The sequence below is a fragment of the Trachurus trachurus genome, assembly GCF_905171665.1.
Source record: "Trachurus trachurus genome assembly, chromosome: 24".
Classification (NCBI taxonomy): Eukaryota; Metazoa; Chordata; class Actinopteri; order Carangiformes; family Carangidae; genus Trachurus; species Trachurus trachurus.
In genome coordinates, this window is record NC_139910.1 from 23,511,446 (window position 1) to 23,533,127 (window position 21,682).

General features: G+C 40.9%; 2 protein-coding genes across 3 annotated transcripts; both read left to right on the plus strand.

Moving 5' to 3' along the window:
* Nucleotides 1–399: 399 nt before the first annotated feature.
* On the plus strand, nucleotides 400–2,865 carry LOC311007556 (cell adhesion molecule 3-like; the record flags this gene model as incomplete). The annotated part of the gene is made up of 7 exons (XM_084000793.1): nucleotides 400–442; nucleotides 690–965; nucleotides 1,366–1,671; nucleotides 1,794–2,054; nucleotides 2,232–2,310; nucleotides 2,438–2,477; nucleotides 2,644–2,865. 7 exons carry the CDS (start codon nucleotides 400–402, stop codon nucleotides 2,863–2,865), a joined length of 1,227 nt encoding a protein of 408 aa, XP_083856919.1.
* A 4,036-nt stretch (nucleotides 2,866–6,901) lies between these two features.
* On the plus strand, nucleotides 6,902–21,068 carry gpcpd1 (glycerophosphocholine phosphodiesterase 1). 2 transcript variants are annotated; one of them, XM_084001238.1, is made up of 20 exons: nucleotides 6,902–7,152; nucleotides 8,508–8,593; nucleotides 8,939–9,029; nucleotides 9,185–9,269; nucleotides 10,524–10,599; nucleotides 11,450–11,491; nucleotides 11,829–11,952; nucleotides 12,218–12,473; nucleotides 12,611–12,773; nucleotides 12,889–13,018; nucleotides 13,152–13,206; nucleotides 13,295–13,387; nucleotides 13,501–13,578; nucleotides 14,016–14,055; nucleotides 14,227–14,285; nucleotides 14,458–14,523; nucleotides 14,628–14,764; nucleotides 15,089–15,224; nucleotides 15,595–15,755; nucleotides 19,492–21,068. In XM_084001238.1, exons 2-20 carry the CDS (start codon nucleotides 8,545–8,547, stop codon nucleotides 19,688–19,690), a joined length of 2,040 nt encoding a protein of 679 aa, XP_083857364.1. In that variant the 5' UTR covers nucleotides 6,902–7,152; nucleotides 8,508–8,544; the 3' UTR covers nucleotides 19,691–21,068. The 2 variants fall into 2 exon arrangements, with proteins under 2 accessions (XP_083857364.1, XP_083857363.1); XM_084001237.1 differs by lacking the exon at nucleotides 6,902–7,152 and adding an exon at nucleotides 7,960–8,286.
* The last annotated feature ends 614 nt before the right edge of the window (nucleotides 21,069–21,682 follow it).

Consider the following 21,682-nt stretch of genomic DNA (forward strand, 5'->3'; position numbering starts at 1 on the left):
GCAGAACAGTATAACAAAGTGACCTTTGACCTCCAAATTCTGATCAATGTATCCTTAAGGACAAGTGAATGTTTTCAGATAGTGATCCCAGAGTGAAAAAGCATTAGTGAATGTCAAGTTATTTTGTTGCCCTGGACACATTTGGTGAGGGAAAAAAAATCTTAAACTTTTCTTTAAACTACTGAAATCTTTAAACATTTTCATTTAGTATCTCTTCATCTTCTACAGTGACAAAGACGTTCTTCATCACTTTGCACATGTGGTTAACCATGGTGACAAGTTTCTGCTGTGAATCTGAAATGAGGAAGTTGCTTTGTAGATGCTCTCTATAAAAACAAGGGATGTGATTAAACTAAGTGACATGTTTGCAAATGCAGGAGCAAGTGTCTGTCTGTGAAGATGGTGACAGTCAACATTTTACTGAGTGTCCTCTTTGTTTTTGGTGAGTTGTTTATTTATTTGTTGCCAATACTCAGACTTTTACAATGTGAACCTCATTTAGAAACAAAGCAAAAACTAAATAATGAATAAGTGCATTATGACACATGACGCTGGACTTTCTCTTCATGCAGAGGCTGGATTTACAGGTGTTTTGGCAGCTTGCAGGCCACCACGCATCAACATCACTACACCAATACAGATGGAGGCACTGACTGGATCTTGTTTGCTAATCCCATGTCATTTTGAAGGAAGCTCAGAAAATGAATCCAAGGACTCAAGGAGCACTGGAGTGTGGATTAAAAGTGACTCTAAATTTATAAAAAAATCACACAATGTGATCTTCAACAGTAGCTGGACAGACAACAGCTACCCGATGAATATTATTGGAAACCTGAGTCAGAAAAACTGCACCACTCTATTTTCTATTTTAATCACAGATTATACAGACAAATACTTCTTCAGAATCGAGAGGGGGTCATTCAAAGCAACAGCTTCTTGCCATCCAGTTCACATAAATGTTACAGGTAAGTCTGAATATAATAATATATAATATATCTATATCATTCTATCTAATATCATGAATGCAGCTTTGGTATAGACAGGAAACTCTATGACCCTCGCCTTCACTGTGAAGCTGAATGATAAATAACATAAAAATATTGTCAATGTATCAATAATTACAATTGAACGTCCTGACTGAAACTGCTGAGACACTCAATAGACACTTTATTAGGAACATCTTAGTAATTGTAGTTAGAGAAACATTTCCTTTTCACACCAACAGAGTTTTTTCATTACTTCACATTTTGAACAGGATTTCCTGTTTTCCACATCAATTTAATGGTGTGACAGTTTTTTTCTTCTTCTTTTTTACAGTCAGAGCATTTATATAAACAGTCATGTGCTGTGTTCTGGTGTTCACAGATTCTCCTCCCAGGCCAACAATTACAATCTCAGGTGATCAGAGGGAGGGGGCGTCTGTCACTGTTACCTGCTCGGCTCAAACTCCCTGTCCACACTCCCCTCCTCAACTCACCTGGAGCCTCCATCAAGACCCTCGCAGCATAATGGAGGAAAACACTGATAGAACCTTTACAACCAAAACTCAGAGGATTATGACTCTGTCAGAAGAAGATGATGGACACAACGTCACCTGTTCTGCCAGCTACTCTACTAACGATGGACGAGTTGTCAAGTCAGCAGAGGTTAAAATAACTCTCAGTGTTTCATGTAAGTCAACCAGTTTGTTTTCTCACTGAATCCAGTCAGAACAAGAGGATTCATGAGATGTGACTTTACTCTACCCAACAAGGTCATGAAGGTCTCTCTAACATCTTTGTCACATTTCCTAGATGGCCCCAAGGACACCTCAGCATCCATCAGTCCACCAGGTTTGGTGTCAGCAGGGAGCTGGGTGAACCTGACCTGCTCCAGCAGAGCCAAGCCTCCCATCAGCCACTTCACCTGGTTGGAGCAGAGAACAGATGGAGTCATGAATGTGTCTGAAGGAGCCCTTTACAGTGTCAGGGCTGCATATGGAGCAGTTTATTTCTGTGTGGCTTCCAATGCTGTTGGTCATCAGACCTCATCAAAGGTCCATCTGTCTCTTAGAGGTAAATGATCTACTAATGGAAATCTTATCTACTCTTTTCTCATTGTCTTATCCTGTGTTGTAGATCTTCTTAGTTAGTGTGCATAGGAAGTGATGCCACGGTAACTAAACTGAACTGCAGTAGTGGCTTCATCAGTAGCTGAACTAAATCATGTCTTCTTTGGTGTTTTTCTACCAGGAGAACGTCAGCAATGGCAGCTGGTTGTTGGAGGAATCAGTGGGTTTGTCGTTCTCATCTGCTTGATTGTGTTGGTCTGGTAAGTACAACAAGTCAAAGCAGATGACTTGACTCAGTCATCTTAGCTGCACAGTCTTGATGCTTTATTGGCATATTGTATATGAAACTTAAAAATCATTAATCTAACAGCCTCTTGTGTCTTTCAGGCGTTTTAAGTCCACACGTTCAACTGCACAACAAACTCAGGTGGGAAAATATCAAACATCCCTGTATAATAATGAGTTGTGTGAGTTGAATGTTTTCCATCTGTTCACATTGTCTGACTCACTCCTCTACAGTGCTTCTATCAGAGCAGTCTCTGTGCTGTGTTGGTTGACCTCATGACACTTCTTGTTTGATTTATGTCTTACAGAGTCAAACATATGAAGAGGTGGCTATTGGCTGGAAAACAGAGGAAGGAAACATCCATTATGGAGAGATCGACTTCTCCAAGCTGAGATCTGGACCGTCCTCTGACTCGCTGCAGGACAGTAGACAGCAGCAGCATTGTGTGTATGCACAAGTCAATGTGTCCAAGACAGCAACACGTCCAGACAGACTGCAGACAGCCCAGAGGATCTCTATGCTCAAGTGATGAAGAAATGAAAAAGACGATTTGGTTTCTACAAAGACAAAAGTTACATAAAGTCATTAAAAATAAATGTTTGCCTTTATTTTTACTGATACATCATATTTTTTTAATGGTTGGTGTAGTAAAAGACACCATGGGCAGGAAAATATCAGTGCAAACAGCTCAATGACTATAAAACTTAAAACAGTCACACTCTGCGGCTTTCTCTGTCTGCTGTCAACAACATATTCACACTCTTCACTGAGCTCTGAAAAGGGAACTGAAGTGGCACCAGAAGCACTTCTACACCCATCAGAAGTAAACTATAAATGTGTATCTAAATTTAGGGTATGTCCTGTTACATTTCAATGTGCACTATCAGTTCACATGCGCTGTCATACAGGCCTTCAGCTCCTCAGTATTCTTCTACTTGTCTTTAACAATATTCTGATTATTAAAAATGTCAAAAATCAAAAAGTCCTTGTCTTTGTCCAGTTTTTATCCAAAATGTTTTTCAGGGAAACAGTGTCCCACCATGTAGCTACAGGGGCTTCTACACATGATGTTGGATGAAAGTGACAGGGAGTAATGTTATTATTTACAATTACTGGTGGCTCACCTGACCGACACCACTGCTCTGGACCGGTAACCTGGCACAGACTTTTAACCAGCTTTGTCTTGAGCTAAATGTCCAGAGGACCAAAGAGCTGTGTTGCGGGGGCAGAAGGGAGTCAGCAACCGCTCTTTTTAAACCACTCAGCATCCAGGGTCAGCTGGTGGAGCAGGTTGAGTCTTTTAAATACCTTGAACTGACCTGGACAACTGCCTCTCCTTCTCTCATGCAGACACCATTTTTAAAAAATCACAACAGCGCCTGCTAAGGAAATTAAGGACTTTCAACGTCAGCACACATGTTTTAACTCAGGTCAGTCCCTCATTGAATCCCTACTCACCTTCAACATCTCTTCCTGGTACAGCCTCCTCTCATCCAAACACAAGACCAAACTTTCCCGCACAGTTAACCAGGCCAGCAAAATCATTGGAGCACCACAAACCCCCCTCTCAGAACTGTACAGCCGGTCTGTGATCAGGAAGGCCATCCTGATCACAGACGACTCTTCTCACCCCCTCCACCACTGCTTCCAGCTGCTGCCATCAGGCAAACGCCATAAGGTTCCACTGGCCAGGAAAAACATCTACAAAAAATCCTTCATCCCCTCTGCAATAACCATCCTGAACAATAAAAAATTAACACTCTGCTGCTTCTAACAGCCCCCCCCCCCCCCCTCTTTTTAGCATGATTGCACAACATTGTGTTTTTTATGTTTGTTTGTTTCTTAGTGTTTTTTATACGAGCCTGTCAAAGACGAATTTCTGTCACTCGTGACAGACAATAAAGTTGATCTATCTATCTATCTATCTATCTATCTATCTATCTATCTATCTATCTATCTATCTATCTTAGACCTCACACACATGTGGAAGCCTGTCGAACGCACATGCAATTTTTTGCTATTTGTTTTTTTGCACATGCAATAAAAATAGGCTACTGTATCAGTGTTTCCATCTACTTTGATCTTTCTGAAATCTTAACGTGACATGACTCAAACTGTGAAGCCTCAGTGAAACAAAGACAACAAAAATGATGGTTTGAGTTTTTGCTTCTACGCTTCTAAAGCTACTTCAGGGAAAATTGCATTAGAGGAGTTGAGGAGTTAATAAAAATGTCAAAGCTTCCTGCATGCAGCTCAACTTGATGTTTGAGCTGATGTATTTTAGTAGTATTGGTGTCCCAGGTCTGAACTCAGCTTGTCTTGAGAGATGCTCATTCTTGATGCAGCAGCATCACCTGCTGTCCAACCCAACAAACTACCGGCTGAGGACAAATCTCCCCTCCATGTATTTTTAAAAATATTTTAAATAGCTACTTTTATTGAGTCATCCAGTCAGTAAATCCTGCTGATGTACTAAACTTTGATCAACTTCATCCACATTAACTAGTTCAACTAGTACAAGACCTGTGGACAAATCAAATAAGGACAAACAATGATTTAAGTTAAACTTCATTACTTCAGCCTTAGAGCACTGCAGCAACACCTGTTGCTTGTTGTGACTGCATCTATTACTTCTACTGTTGTGTTCATGTTTCTGCCATCACTGCTTCCACTGTAATACTGTAATACTGGCACCATCACTACAACTGCTGTTCCTGCTGCTTCTTCTTCTGCTATCTGGATTACTGCTCTAACTCAGCAATACAGAATCTCTTCAACACAACCACCCAGTTCCTTGGTCAGTGCCCCTGACCAAGGAACTGGCTCATAATCTGGAGTCGGTCCCCGGGCGCTGCACCGCGGCTGCCCACTGCTCCTCAGGGATGGGTTAAATGCAGAGAAAGAATTTCACTGTACTAGCTGTATATGTGACAAATAAAGTACCTTTACCTTTACTTTACCTTTACCAAAGAAGAACCAAACTAACCAAAGTTTTCTTGAATGTGAATTTATTTTCCTCGGTCAGTAATAGACGGAAAGTCTGTAAACTAAAACTGTATTAGGCCCTTGCACTCTTTGTGTGTTGTTCTGTTTAGAATAATGCATGTAATATGGCCACAATCTCCATTCTCTGAGTTACAGCATTGTGGTGTTGAGGTGTTTTTGCAGAACATTATAATATCACAGTGAAGTTGATATTTGAGTATTTCAATTAGCCTATTAAATATCATCAAGTCATAATCTTATTTAGTATGCAAAATTGTGTCTAGGGTAACGCATTCGTTTCAGTTTTACACAAGTGACCTTGGACCGTCAAATTCTGACCAATGTTAATGTTTGTGCCAATAAAGAGTGAAAAAGCTTGAGTGAATGCCCAAGTCAATGTCACCAAGGACCACCAGGGGGCTGTAGACTACCAGTTGAGAAGCCCGTTATGTAGGCTACTGTATGTGTGTATATTGTATCATGGCAGAAGTATCCTACAACACCTGGTACAGTTAAGCTAATGAGGCTGTTACAGATGTTCCCACTGGAGCACCAGCTCCTGTAAGTCAGGGGTGATGAATATATTCACTGATTTACATGATCATGCTTTTTTTGTCCAACTTTTTCTTTCTGCCATGAAACGCAGGTTATAAAAAATGATTACTGAAACATTGCTCCATTTGCTCCTCACACGTTCCCCTCTGTGACTAGCTCTCTCCACCATCACAGCTCAGTCAGACAGTCTCAGTCATTCTATGATGTTTAGCAGCTACTGTCAAAACCCTGACCCTAACCCTAACACTTTTCCCCCCCAGCAAAACCATTATGCTATTTAAAAAAATATCCAATGTTGTACATAGTCTATTTTTATGCATTCAGACTCAGACCAGCTGGACCTGCCTTATTTCAAAGTTCCTATAACATCCCACATCATAAAATAGTGAATACTTTTCTGTGCAAAACAAACAAAAAAAACCTTTAAAAACTCCAAAGTACAACTACAGGGGGATAACAGTGTAATTAATATAGGCTACCAGTCTCTTACCACTGTTAGGTAAGCTAAAATTGATAAATTCTTTAAATAGTCAACATGATAGCCTCCTTTAATGTAATAGATTGTCTTGTAGCTACCCATGTATAGTACCTATAACACTCAGTGCTTCAGTGTCTTTGATCAAGGTGCTCTATATCTATCTACAGTGGAGCTGTTAAATGACCCCTGTTTAGGTTTTGGACAGCTGGAGAGTGTAGAAACTACATTGTGCACAATTCATTACATGTATCAGTCTCTGGGCCATAAATTAACCATGTCTTTTGAGTTAAGTCCTCAGAGAAGAAGAGATAACATTTTTGCTATTAATTTGCTCTTTGGCTGTGTCTGTGGATAAAAACTGAACTGATTTAAAGTGTTGGTTTTAGAGTAGGGGGTGGTGCTAGTGAAACAGCTGAAGGCTTTTAAACTCTTTAGATCACGTGAGCCTAAGATATTCGAGCCAAAAGGCCACGTGCCACCTGATCCCATCCTGTCAGCCAAACAGTGAAAATGAGCATTTGTCCTCGACTGACCAGCGACAAACTGCTGAATTAGGTTATCGCATTTCAGTTGTAAGTGGACAGCTTTCGCAGGAAAGTGTTTTTTTTTTCACACAGGCCAGGCAGGGATGTTTTGACAACCATTGCCAGCTCAAGTTATGTCTCGGTCAACAGTCAAGGGTGCAGCGTGTCTGTGACGTCAGCGCCCCCCTCCTCCCACCGCCGGTGCGGTGCCACATCTTCAAAAACAAGTCATATTATCAACGAAAATGTGCACGTTTATCGGTTTCTCCTGACGGTATGTTCACACTTGTTGTTACATTGTCGTTCACGCAGTGTCATTTTCTTTAACGCCCGTAAATTTGTCCGTGCGTTTTTGGTGGCAAACATAAACAACTCCATGATGCGGCATTGTAGGTACCTCGTAAACTTCGTCGTTGCATGCAGCAGAAATTAAGCCTGCCGTTCTCTCTTGTTCGTTTTTTTTTTTTAATTGTTTGATCATTTCTGCCAGGATATATACAAAAATACCACAAATCCGGTCCTGTGACGTACGCACTTAAAATATATGTTTACTCAGGAAATCAATGTAGAAAAACAATACACTGCAGTAACAGGTTGGAAAAAATACAGCATTTTTGTTGTTCGTGGCTAACAAATTCGCCAGACGCTAATCAGCCTCTCCAAGCGTAATGTTACGATGTTTCAGAAGACGCGACTTGCCCTTTTGTTCATTACATTTGAACCGAACATGTGCGCCGAGTTCGTAATGGCATGGTTTCCCGAGGCACCTCAACGCACCATATCTGACAGGCTCGTAATCCGGAGCAGGGCGGAATGAACCAGTTTCGTCAATCGCATAGAACGGAAAGCACAACAGGGCGCCGAGTATGTAAATTGTGTCTTCAAAATAAAAGTGCAAGAAATCTAAAAATAGAAGTACCATACTAATTTGGCACGAGAGTAGAGTATGTAGAGACATAAATTCTATTTTACCTTCTTACTAAATTTCCAATTTTCCTCGTCTTTTGGAAGAACATTGGGGCGTAAGAGTTTAACTTTGAAAGTACAAACCGGAAGTCCCATTATTTCTGATTGACGACGCTCTTGCGCGGGGCTGTGTTTTCTTTTACAGGTCCCGTCTTTGTTTAGGCTCGTCTGTACTCGCTAGGTAGCAGACCGTCTCGGATCAAATCCGTTTGATAGGGAGTTTTTAACAGTATTAATTTCACTTCATTACACCAGGCGCCATTTTTGTGCTTTTGTTTTTAAACTATAGTTTAGGCTAATAACGGTCTGCTATGGCTAGCGGGTTGCGGCAGGTTTCCTTTCGTTCTGACCGATGCCTCTCAGCCGGATAGTTAGACTAAATGATTTCACTGTGAATCCTCCGTACTCGGGGCTGTCAGGAGCCGAAACATCGCTGCCAAAAGTAAGGAGGCCGTTGCCGTGGCTGTGGTTCTCTGCTTGCTAATGTTATGGTTCTCTCTCCGACACAGTTGTTTAGTATTTAGTACCGGGTGAGATGTGAACAGAAGTTAGCACAGCAGGCGAAGGAGCCTGATCACCCCTCTGTACATATAGCCTACAATTGTTACAGATAATGGCGAGAATGAGATCAAATAAGGTGTTTTAAATCCCTTTATCTTCCAGCTTGATTCTGCCGCCAATCTCTGTGCCTGTGTCAACCATGGAGACCACTCAGGTGACTCTGTCTATCAGAGGTGAAACATCCCCAGGTATGGCTGCTGAACGGAAGGCACAGCTGTAGATATGATTGACCACTCTTGTTAGATGTCTTGTTGTGATTGTGAAGTGTATCTTTATTGCCAGGAGGCCACTCTGTCTTTCCTCATAACAACAACTCAAATCATTGTAACATTTTCCACACTGTTTAGCTGTGCTCCTGGAATTTCTCAAGAATGTTAGTGTTGTGGAAAGCAGTATCTTACTAGACACTAGGCTGTAACATAAAGCACTGCTTGTGACCCGTGTCAGCAACTCATTGTTCATCATGACATCTTAAAAACATTAAATTTATTTTTTTAATCATATTTTTTGTTTGTTTGTACGACAATTTCTAGGTGAGGTGATAGCTGTTGTTGGAAGCTGTGAGGTGCTGGGGAATTGGAGCCATCAAAAAGCTGTGACCCTACATCCTACTGGTAATGATGGGTAGGTTAACCTTTATGTACTGTATAATGCCTCACTTTTTAATAACATGATGTTTGGAATATGATACAGTGTAGTTTTCTGCTCCTCTTGGTCTGCTGTTCTTACCATTTTTTACACTTTTTTGAAATGGTTGTGCCTTTTTATTTTCCCAACAGAAATACCTGGACTACAACCATCACTGTACCTACAGGGATTGTTTCCAAGTATCGCTATTTCAAAGGCTTCTTTCTGGAGTCAAAGGTGAGCAGAGTCTCCTATCTATATGGTTATACAGCCTTCTATATAAGAAATCCGTTGCTCATTTGGCAAAGATAATCTTTGATAAATGTACTGGTTATAATTAATTACTGTTCAATTCAAGGCCAAAGTAAATGTTAAAGTACTGTTGCATGTTCTGTGGTTGTGATGTGGGGATTTGATGTTTTTGTTTTGTCAGTTCATATCATTACTTTAACGGCTCATCATCAGGAAGTGGAGAAACAGGTTGTCTTAGTTTTCTTTTATCACACTGACTTTGAAAGTGTGTGCCAGCCTGCCAGGGGATTTGCCTCAGTTTAAATTATGATCATACGTTTATGTATTACAGTACTTGCCCTCCATCTGTGTTTTATTACGCTCTCTAGAAAAACCCTGAGGTTAGTATTATGGAATTCACAACTGTAGACACATTTTCAGCTGGCATCTCTAGTGTATACAGAGACGTGTCACAGTTGCTGATAACCTTGCAAATTTACACACACAAAAAAAAAGATATCGGGAACCAAGAAAAGAAACTGCAAAGAAGTCAGACCTTTCCATGAAAACTGCTTCCTCTTATCCTGTAGCTCTTTCTGAGTATGGTTGTGTTTATTATTTTTCATTCCAAGGGTGGAACTCGCATTGTGTGGGATTCTGGGCCTGCTCCAGCTCGACTTCCTCTTGTGTGTTTATGCTGTGTTGTTTGTGAAGTACCTCACCTTGTAAATTGCATAAGTTCAAAGTTTCCATGAGCTGAAACATGTTATTGTTGATAAAGCAGACCACATTTACCCAGTGTGGTGAGTTATTCATGCAGAGCCATGTTAGAAATTTGACAAATTGAAGTTTCTCCCCCCACGCCAGTGGAAAAACTCACAGCTGCAGACTGGAGCAGTGTTGGGTACTTTTTCCTCCATGGAATAATGTATTCAACGATACAATGACTAAATTAAAAGGCAGAGTTGCTAAAAATGTATCATTGCTATAGTTAATGGTGGTTTTTATTGCAGATAAAGAAAGCAGCTTAATGTGTACTAAGAAATGTTTCCAAACATTTTTTTCCCCCTTCATTAACAAATTCACTTTTCAGATTTCAACCCATGGTGGCTGACTGCCCTAGATGGGAATTGGTGACTATATGAGCTCTAATTCCTTTCTCCCTCTCTGGCCCAAAGACAGCTTTGGGAGCAGACTGAAAAGAAGTTCAATGTATCTGATCTGAAAACCCTAACATTGTGCCCAACATTGGAATTGCAGAATGCAGGTGGTCCTTGTCAAGTGATAGTCAATATGTGGGAGACCCATCACCACCCCCGCACGATGAGCCCCACAGGTATAGAACAACAACAAAAAATGGTGCTGATTGTGGTTGGATTTGGTAAAGTGTGTCATACTCCAACCCCCCCGTAGTCCTCCTGTTGCCTGCTGTAGCACTATGTACAACTCCCCCATCATTCTTATTCCAGGGATAGCTGAAACTGACCTTGGGTTTGTTGTTTTGGGCAAAATGTTAAATATTATGTATGTTAAAATTAAATCTCATAGCCTGACTGTAGTTTGTCCTCCTCAAACGCAGTCTGTAATTCACTGGTAGCCTCTGGAACCGCCTGCTTTTGTGGCATTCTGCGTCCATTTTGGCAAAGATGAGAGACAGCACTTGCTGGAATAATCTATAGTCACAGAGGAAACAGTGCAGCACAGTAGATGTCATGACCTGATATAATAGAGCTCTCTAGTTAAAACCCCATTGTGTTGGCAGAACACAGACAGCTCATTCAAAATGAGCTTGATAGGAAGAATAGTTGCAGTCATGGCTGCACCCTGCTTGATGTCCGTTTTGTCCCCGACCTGCCACCCGCTCCTTTCCTCTAGGAAATCCTGCTAAAACACTTATCCCACTAGAATTGGAGTTTGTTATACATTTTGAACTTCATTTTTCTTTGTTTTTTTCAACCCCCAAACTGTTTTGTTTAATTTCTGCATAGTTTCACCAACATCCTGCTAAATTAACCCCAATGGCATGCTCATATTCAGAGGTTGAATTTGAGGCAAATCAAATGCAGAGCAAAGCAATGGAAGCTTAAAATTGGCATCTTGTTGTAATGCCCTGGTTTGATCTGTCCTCAGTTTTTGTAACAATAAGATTCCTCTCCTCTTTCTAATGCCTTGTTCCTTTATTGCAGCATCACACCAGAACATTGATGATGGACAATTTGGAATTCACAGTAAGTTGTTTTACCACCATGTAACTATAAAAACAACAACTGTAACTACTGTAACACTGGGTGCGCACTATGTAAAAGCTCCGTGAGATAGAAGCAGTACAGCACTAAATGGCTTACTGCTGAGCTTAATCCCTCAGGATAACTGAAATCCTGTCGGACCACTTTGTCATTTCCTGTTGTCTGTGCAGCAAAAGTTTTGAGATACTTTGGTTATAACAGAGCAAACAACTGTCTCCTCCCTGCTTTTGTTACTGCAAACAGATCTCTTGTTCATATACGTTGTCATCCAATACAAAGGCGTTCTGTCAATGTCCTCTTTTTTTCCTCCCCATTTTAGATGGGGTGAATTGTCTAGATCCCGGGTGGCTCACATGCCAGACAGAGATTCGCCTGCGTCTGCACTATTCTAAGACGTCTCCGGTGTCCATCACCAAGAAGAAATTCAAGAAGTCTCGCTTCAGGTAGGGGTGACACCAAGGTCGCTTTCAACCCCAGCCAGAGAAAGTTCTACCCGAAAGTAACATGAGACGGAACATATCAGCGCCACTATAACTCAACCTCCTTGTTACCTACGACTGATAGTTCATGATGTACAAATAATGAGGCAAGACAAGCTGGAAGTACAATGTGATTTGATGTTTCGATGCATTTCCTTTTATAAACGTGTGTGGCCTTATGTAATATATGACTAATGAGGTTCACTTTTTATCCCATCTACCTGTCCAGGATCAAGTTGACGTTGGAGGGCATTGAGGAGGAGGAGGATGGTGAGGAGGAGGAGGAGGAGGACAATGCGATGAGTCCATCAGCTTGGCTCAAGATGACCACTACTCTGGAGATCAGCATGATCAGTGCCAACGGCTACAAGTCGCGTCACTCGCAGCCCGAGTGTGGCTACGCCCTGGAGCCCTCCAAATGGACCGAGTACAGCATTCACACCATGGATCCAGACAACCTGGAGCTCACCTTTGAGTTCTTTGAGGTACACCAGTAAACCTATTTGTTAAAAAAAAAAAAGTTTTTATTCTAAAACAGGAAGAAGAAACCAGATCTTACAATTTTATTATATGCTTTCATTGATCCAAATCTAATATGTAAATGTAATATATTTGTTTACAGGAGGATCTGAGTGAGCATGTGGTCCAGGGGGATGCTCATCCAGGATACGTGGGCACAGCTTGCCTCCTCTCCTCCACTTTTGTGGAGACTGGCAAAGACAACGGAGTCGTCACTCTTCCCATAATGGGTCGAAATTCCAGGCAGACCATCGGGAAAGTTAGAGGTTAATATTTTATACTGAAGAGCTCCTCACTGGGCGACGCTGGTTTGACTGTATGCAAAAGAGGAGGGGGGAAACTGAAACTATTTTCCCCTTCAATGTGTTTTCTCTGTTCCAGTGGATTACCTGGTGATTCGGCCCATCCAGGGGATGCAGTGTGACATGAGCTCCTCGTTCACCAAGTACTGGAAGAAGAGAAGCACCCTGGATGTGGGTCACAGAGGAGCAGGCAGCACACACGCAGCCAAGTGAGTCATTGTACACCTTAAAATGGGACAGCATAGAGTGCTCGGTGAATAGCACAACCATGTGTGCCAGTAGGGTGCATGTGCTGCATCTGCTCTCTTTTAACTAAAATGTCCTCCAATTTTTATTTTACAGGCACCACAGAATCAGGGAGAACACAGTAGCCTCATTTAAAAGTGCTGCCAAGCATGTAAGTTACTCACATGATTAGTTGAGGAGTAAATGTTTCACATAAACATTACTTCTGCCTCAATTAAATGTCAATTGTGTCCGCGTAGGGAGCAGCCTATGTGGAGTTTGATGTTCACCTTTCCAAGGATGCTGTTCCAATTGTTTACCATGATCTGACATGCTGCATATCCACCAAAAAGGTAGAGTAGTCATCACTTGGATCATTACACTTCAAGGAAATAAAAAAGCAAAACAAAACAAATATTTCACTACTTAAAAAAATAAATATACATTTTTTTTATTCACATGGCAGAAAAATGACAAGACCTCTCTGGAGCTCATTGAGGTGCCAGTCAAAGACTTGACATTTGATCAGCTGCAGCTTTTGAAGGTAAACACCCGGAATAAGACTGAACCACCCCACCCCACCGCAACCTGCCGCGCTATTCTTCTCAGAACAATAAGTCAGGGAACTGACTCCTAAACAAGCCGTCTGGGCAAGTCAGAGAATGTTCAGGGTGTGGAGCACACACACCAGAATACATTTGCACACAGAAATTGATGTTACTATTGGATACATTGTATCAGAGTTAACTTAACACAAATTTAGATCAAGATATGGTTATAAAACCTAAGACAGACACACACATGTACACAGCATCAACATGAATGTATTATACAGATTCAAAAAGGTTAAACTAGAAACAGATCTTCTTTTCCATAATTGTTTCAAGTCAGAAAATGTCTTATAATGTAATAATTTATTTTACCGTACTTGCTATTATTAGGATCATGTATGATTTATTTGATTTATTCTGTTTTTTGCAGCTGGCCCATGTTACAGCAATGAAAGAAAATGATAATAAAGGTTTGTACCCATTGGTAGTGTTTGTTTTTCTAGAGACCTGAGCATCCTCACCTTTGCTTCACAACAAAGTTTCTTTGAATGCAGTCGTAGGCCAGCAGATAGTGTGTTAACCAGTAGTCCTCTGTTCTGTGTCACGTTAACCAGTAGTCCTCTGTTCTGTTTGTTGTTCAGATCTGCTGGATGATGAAGAGGAAATTGATGAGCATCAGCCATTCCCCTCACTCTCACAGGTAAATTACTGTTTGGTGATCACCACAGTTAATAACCATTATAAGCTATCTACGTCCTGTTGACTAAATTATTTGCCAATTAATTATCAGTTATTCCCTTTTCTTCTTCCTTGTCATCTACTTGCCTCTGTAGTTACTTCAAAATGAGATTAATAAACAACATCTTTTACAGATCTTTCAGGCCATTCCTGAGCATGTGGGTTTTAACATAGAGCTCAAATGGATCTGCCAGATGAAGGTGATCAACAGCATATTGCAACAATTACTTTACTTACTGAATGACTGTAAAATAATGTTTCCTTTTCATATTAAACTGACTTGATTAATGCTTTGCATTGACAGGACGGAACATGGGACGGCAACTTATCAACCTACTTCAACATGAATAACTTTCTTGACACCATCCTGTCTTGTGTTCTGCAAAAAGGCGGCAAAAGACGTATCGTCTTCTCCTGCTTCGACCCAGATGTCTGTACTATGTAAGTACAGTCAACACTGTAGAAATGATATTCCATAATTTAAATTATTTATTTGCATATGTTTTATTCTTTAATAAATGCTCATTTCAAAGTATGCTAATGTTGATCAGATTATTGGGCAGTTTGCCTTCAGTCAGTTTAGGTTTTTGACACCATCACTCCTCTCAGGATGTGAAACCGTTCAAAAGATTTTTGCTTGTGCCAAATCAGTCTTGAAGAGAGGCCAAGTTAGGATGTGTCTCCAGGCTTTAGTTTTAAGGTTCTCTCCCACAGAGATGATGATTGTGATGCCTTTTCATTTCTCTCTCTCTCTCTTTCTCTCAGGGTGCGTCAGAAGCAGAACAAGTACCCCATCCTCTTCCTTACTCAGGGAATTTCAGAAAAGTATCCTGAACTGATGGACATTCGTTGCCAAACAACACAGATCGCCATAAGTTTCGCGCAGAGTGAGAACATTCTGGTGAGCAGTTGTCTAACACTTACATCACACTAACATTTCATAACATGAAACAAGTCTCCGCACTAGTTTTATAGCACATTCAATAACAAACACAGTTAATACTGTACATCTGCTTTGAAAAGATATTTGCTGTGTATTTGAATGAGTCACACCCTCACTTAATAAGCACTGCTGCAGCAAAGTACTTGCAGAAATAGCCCAATGCACTGTATCAGCACTCCCAAGTGGTTTCACTAAGGTCAAAAAAATCTTTTGGAGCTGAACAGTGAGAGTGAAGTGAGAGGAGGCGACTTTTATTCTGGGATGAACTTGAACAAGATTAAACAAGACGTCTATTTTTCTCCCGGTGCTCCCTGTGCTGCTCCTGCAGGGGATCAGCGGTCACGCGGAGGAGCTGCTGAAGAACCTTAGCTTCATTGGGGATGCCCAGTCCAAAGGCCTGGTGGTGTTCAGCTGGGGAGAAGACAACAACGACCACGAGACCAGAAGGAAGCTGAGAGAGCAGGGAATCGATGGACTCATCTATGATAGGTGTGTTAAAATGTAAAATGTTTATCGGTGGCTGCCTCAGTGCTTGTAGTTAAGACTAGAAAACACATGACCAACTTTGTTTTTTATGTCCAATGTTAATATTCACTGTTAATTATTAGTTATCTTGAACAATTTACAAAACCATTTATTTTTGCTAAACATCCAGCTACTATCATTAATATTTTCATGATATTTCTGTTATGAAAACCCTTCTCCTAATAGTTTTTCCAGCTACCAGCTAATCGCCACCTGTTACCTAACAGTCTGTTCTGTACATCATGTGCTACTGGCCCGCGTTGAGCCTGAAGCCACAATCGAGTTATTGACAAGGACATTTAGTTTCATAATTCTGATTACAGTGCTCCTCCTCCTTGTTATTCCACTAGATGATGACAAGGTCCTCTGTTATCAGCAGTTATTCACAAGTTTCAGGACTTGGTTACATAACCAGGCACTGGCAGACCTGCTAATCACTTGGCACCTGCTGCTACGGCTGCTGCTGAAAAATGTTTGATTATTCATGAAACTTATTTTGTATGTGAGTGCGACTTTGGGACAGTGTCGTTGCGGTTACATAAAGACTGCGTATCTGTCAGTGGGAACAGTTTTTCCTGAAAGCTGCGTGGTCAGCAGAGACTGTTTGCTCAGCTGTTTCACTTCTGTGTTTCACCCTTCCACGACCTTTACTCTACATTAATGACTGGACGCTGACCCAGACTTTTACCTACCCCTGCAGAAAGCAGACTATAGGCTTTGAACTCTGTTTTATGACCCACTCTTCTCTGAATATTCCAGATGTAACTTTATTCAGCATCTCAATTCAAAACCTTTCACCTCTCCAGGCTGTCGTTATAACTTTACCTCTTGTTTTACAGAATTTGTGAATGCTTGGTGCCATATTTTGACTCAAGTTCTTCTGACTCCCGTAATGTTTCTCTGGTTCCTGTCTGTGTTTTGTAAATGTACTCACACTACCACCCTTGGCTGGTTTTGGTTCCCCCCTCAAATACTGCCTGAAAGCCCATATCCTCTTCCTTTTTCTAAATGCAGCCGGAACAAAATTGTGTTCCTTGACAATGATGCAAGACGGTTGACTTCTCTTACAGTGCTGCGCCGAAGTTTTAGGCACCAAAATTAAAGTGAGGATGCTTCAGAAGTAATACCATGAATAGTTAATGATTGTTTATGTCATACAAACACAGCACCAGTCGTCTCAAGGTACTTGTTCCAAGCATCTTGGAGAACTTTAACCCTCAGTAGTGTGTCTTTGTTTATGTGAACCCAGACTGAGTCCATGATGTTGAGGTCAGAGCTCAGTGGAGGCCACACATCTGTCGCAGCACTTCTTGTTTCTCCTTTTCACGACAGCTCATACAGTAATGACTGTGGTTGTGCGTTTGGGCTGGTTGTCGTACAGCTGAATGTACAGTATTCGGGACAAGTCGACTGCCTATCTGATGGTGTGCGATGGATGAGAATCCAAACAAAAAATGTGCCTAAAACTTTTTGCACAGCACTATTTGTCTGATGCCGTAACGGTGCAGCACTCAGTGACAAAGGTTGCTTTTGAAAGATTTCTTCTAACTTGGATTCTAGTAAACAGTACTGTAGTTTGATGGGTCAACTGCCATGTTTATCATTTCTGACGCCTCCTTATCTTTTGTTCCATATGAAGGATATTCTGTTTAATTTTTGAATCAAAAGAGGCAGCAAGAGCGAATGGCTTGTTTGGTGCATGACGGTGTTCACTGACACATCTGTGTTTGCATTTGTCTCCTTTAACCTTGATTCTCGATCTGCATTTAAGCCTCACGTTTACGTACGGATGGTCACCTCTTGGTATCCTTGTCAGATATCACAGCTTCTGTCTCACAGTTATAGTTTCTATTATTTGCACCTGTTCAGTTGTGGATGATCTGCTTAGTCTGCTGTTTGGTTTCTTTACAAAAAGGGGTGATCGCACTGGATGCTCTGTGTGTGTGTCTGTATATATAGTAGTATAGTTGCACTGACTGCTTTGTCTTCATTTGGCCTTAAGCAGGTATTTGATGAACACAAACACAATGTGTTGCTTGACAAAAATCTTCTCTTTGCCACTTTGGATTGCCAGGCTTCCAATGAATGAGATTGTAAACTGTATGTCACATAGGTTGAAAACTGAATTGGTGACGTTAATTCTAGGTACCATACATGATGGATGTTGTAGATGAGTGTGACGCATCTTATATCTTACAAAGTGTATTTTCTTTGCAGCAACATCCACATCTGAGCAATGTTTACTGTGATTGCTACATCAGAATGCATGGCAACACGGAACAAGGAACTTCTTTATATATATTTACATAATGTATGTATCAGAGACAGGACAGTAGAGATGGACAAGAAATGGGGAGGCAGAGAGAGGGGGAATGACACGCAGCAAAGGGCACACCGGGGGATTCGAACCAGGACGGTACCAATATCACAATTTAAAGGGTAGAGACAATACATTTCAAGTTGCTTAAGTCCTCACCACAGTCTGGACAGAGGCGGATTTAAATGACACTTTACCTATTTGGAGGAGGCAGGCAGCTACAAGACTAGAGATTCTAGTTTTTCTTGTTGTCCCTCAAGACGAGTAGTTATCCAATTCAATGTACAATAATAGTTTAACCTCTGTTTTCAGTAGAAGTGGTCACATGACTTAGTTGGCACAGCCTCAGAGAAGTGGCTCGCCTGGTGACTGAAGCTCCACTTATCCAGTGTCATACAGCTCATGAGTAATGCTTGCTTGTCCTCCACTTGATGCACTGTATGATAATTTACCTATGAGAATTTATTTTAGCTCAGCACTGCCTGACCTCTCTCTCCACACACGCAGACACACACAATTTGGGTTTACCTGGCGGTTTACAGGTGGAGCCACTCAAATCAAAGCGTCCAAAGTAAACCAGTAATTAGAATATTTCACGAGTCATGATGACCTTAGGCAAGGCTTCACAAAATGTCACACATACCAGGCAGTTAAAGGTGAGATGGCCTGAATGTACAAATGTGCATCAGAAAAAGCACTTGCTCACAAAAATGGAAACCAGTGCAATCACCCCCCCCCCCCCCCCCCCAATGAATGCAGCAGACGCCTCTGTGTGGTCACATCACCCTTTTTTTTTAGTTTGAAGCAAAACTAGAGTCTTTGTATTTTTGCATCTTGCCACTACTACTGTTCTTGTTTCACTTACGTCGGATAAAATTCAAAGAATTGAAATTGACTTCATAAATCAAAATTTTCTACATATAGCAATTTCTATTACAGTTATAAAGTAAGTACTAACAATAAATTTTGTTCCACAGGACTACTCAGTACGGCTTGGTTATAATTCAGAATGAATAGCAGTTTTAAGTTGATTGTGTGGTGATCCCATTTTGTCGTGTTATTGCTGTACTAAATTATGTTGCTTAATGCTTTATGATTGACACAGTAAAACTTGATTATCCCATAAATGATTTATCATTTCCTGTATCACAATATGCAGTTATCGCAGGAGATAGTGGGAAATACTCTTAGCAATGTGATACATTTTTTCAACACTCTCACCAAGCCCTACTGCTCGTCTGCGTGCTAAATGTTTTTGGATCAGGACTGTGCTACCACCTTGGTTTTTTGAATGACGGACAGTATTAAGCGTAACACGTGAGGCACCAGTGACCACTACCTGATCACTCCTCTAACTGAAGATGTAATTTCCTTTTCCAATAGTATCTGCGAGGACCAGGGAGAGCAGCCAAATATCTTCCAAGTAGAAGAGCAACACACCCTGCAGGAGGTGATTACAGAGGAAACCATGAAGAGCTCCACCTGCTCCTGCTACTCCATCCCCTGCTCCATGGCTCCCTGCGTGGCCTCCAAGGGCCGCGCTGGCAGCGCCGAGTCCGACTCCGGCCTCAGCTCCTCATAAATACACCTCAACTACCTTTCACTGCTCACACAACGCCCAACAGGACCATTGGTCTACGTGCTCACAGATAAGAGATCGGGTTTGTGTACATATTTTACATTCTTTGGTCACAAGAGTTCAACCTCTGAAACTCTCCTCTCAGTGACAGATTTTGTCCACTGCCATGGATCCTCACATAATGTTTGTTCTCTCTTTGAATAAAATGGGTGGATGGTTTGCCAAACCACTATGGTAGTCATACACATTTTGGGATCACCACAGTATGCACAGAGGTCTTAATCATTTTACAGTAGATATTTATTTAGCCAATGTTTAATTTCTTCATATTCAAAGTGCTAAATGTTTATGCATATACCTTACAGGCGTAAAAGTATCAGATCAGTAACAGATCAGCAAATTGTATGTCAAATGTTTAAGATGATGTGGGATTATGCTGTTTCTCTTTCCACTGTGCATGTAGCCATTACCTGATGTGTTATTTTCATTGCTTCAAATAGCAGCAACTAATTACTATTTCAGGCATGGAAAGTAAGCTTGGAGTGTATCTGGCACATCCACTGCTGGGTCAGATTTGCATACTACACTTTTTACTCAGCACAAGAAGATGTAAGATGTGCATTTGGATGACAGTGTTTGTTGCCATTAATGAATGCTTCACCTCTGGGTGGATTGACGCCAGCACTTGACTTAGAAGAAGCTTTGCATCGCTGATCAAGTTCCTCTTGAAAGTTCTAGCTCGGGACTGCTTTGTGACTTGTAGGGATTTCTAGCTATCTGCTGTAACTAACATACTGCATGTATACTGGATGTATTGTATTGAGTTGATGAAAAGCAGAAGAATGTTTTATTTGTGACAGCGTACAGGTGCCACAGCCTTAAGGGGGAAAAATGATGTCTTGCTTCTTGCCTTTTGTCTCACAATCACTTCACAATACCTCGCTCATCACTTATTAGAGAAGACTTGAGTGTGGATGTCTGTACAGTACAGAATGAACAAATACAACTCTACTTCCTATAAATCCTGTTTCACCTCACACAACTTCTCACTCTGCTTCTTAATGCATGGCGTATTATTATTTTTTGGACAAATTACACTTGAAATATTTTATCCTTAGAGTATAAAATGTATGTAGTTATGGTGCAAATAGTGACGCTGCATTTTGAACAGAGCAAAACACATCCAATTATTGTATACTATTGTATATCAGTCTTATGGCACACGTCTCTTCAAACTCATGATGGAGTCATGCATGGTCTTTATATGTGTATGAATGAAGTACCACAGAGAATAAAAGAATCTAGTGTGTGATATTAACTGCCGTCTCAAAGCAGAAGAGTGTAAATGATTGTGTAAATAAAATCAATATCTATATTTGTTCATTTTCTTGTTGACTTTTTCTTTTTCACATCACTTGGTAACACCTTGAGGAAGCTATTGTCCACTGAACTGATAAGAATGTGTGTGTGTGTGGTGGGGTGGGTCAAAGGTCAAAGGTCTGTGACCTCACAAAACACGTTTTTGGCTGTAACTGTAAACGTGCATGTCAAGGTGACTTAGTTTTACTCCACACAGTCTACACCCATATAAAGCTACTGGCACTGAGCAGTAGTTAATTATTGATCAGATAACACAGGCACATTCAGTTGTGATTGACATTAGTAATGATACAAAGCTCTGGTCTTATCTCAGGATGATTGTCTGGGGCAGTGCTTATCAGAGTGAACTTTAAACCAGACTCACCACTGATCAGTATTCTGATGCAACTGCCTGCATTATTGTTTGGGAACACTGACATAATTAAAGACAAGACGTCCTTTACAACTCACCGGAATTTAAATAACAAGAACACATAGGATTTCAAAGCACATTTTGAGATAATGTCTGGTTCAAGTTACATGATAGAAAGAAAGATATTTCACTAACTCTCACAGAAAACATGTTTCACCAACTGCTGTTTTGCTTTCTGGTTATTAGATGTGTCAGTGCCAAGT

Excerpts from the sequence above, each read along its gene's own strand:
- gpcpd1 (XM_084001238.1), top strand. The coding sequence starts at position 8,545 with ATGGAGACCACTCAGGTGACTCTGTCTATCAGAGGTGAAACATCCCCA. Across the intron at positions 11,492-11,828 it reads TGGACAATTTGGAATTCACA|ATGGGGTGAATTGTCTAGAT; the intron begins GTAAGTTGTTTT and ends TCCCCATTTTAG. Across the intron at positions 15,756-19,491 it reads GATGGACTCATCTATGATAG|TATCTGCGAGGACCAGGGAG; the intron begins GTGTGTTAAAAT and ends CTTTTCCAATAG.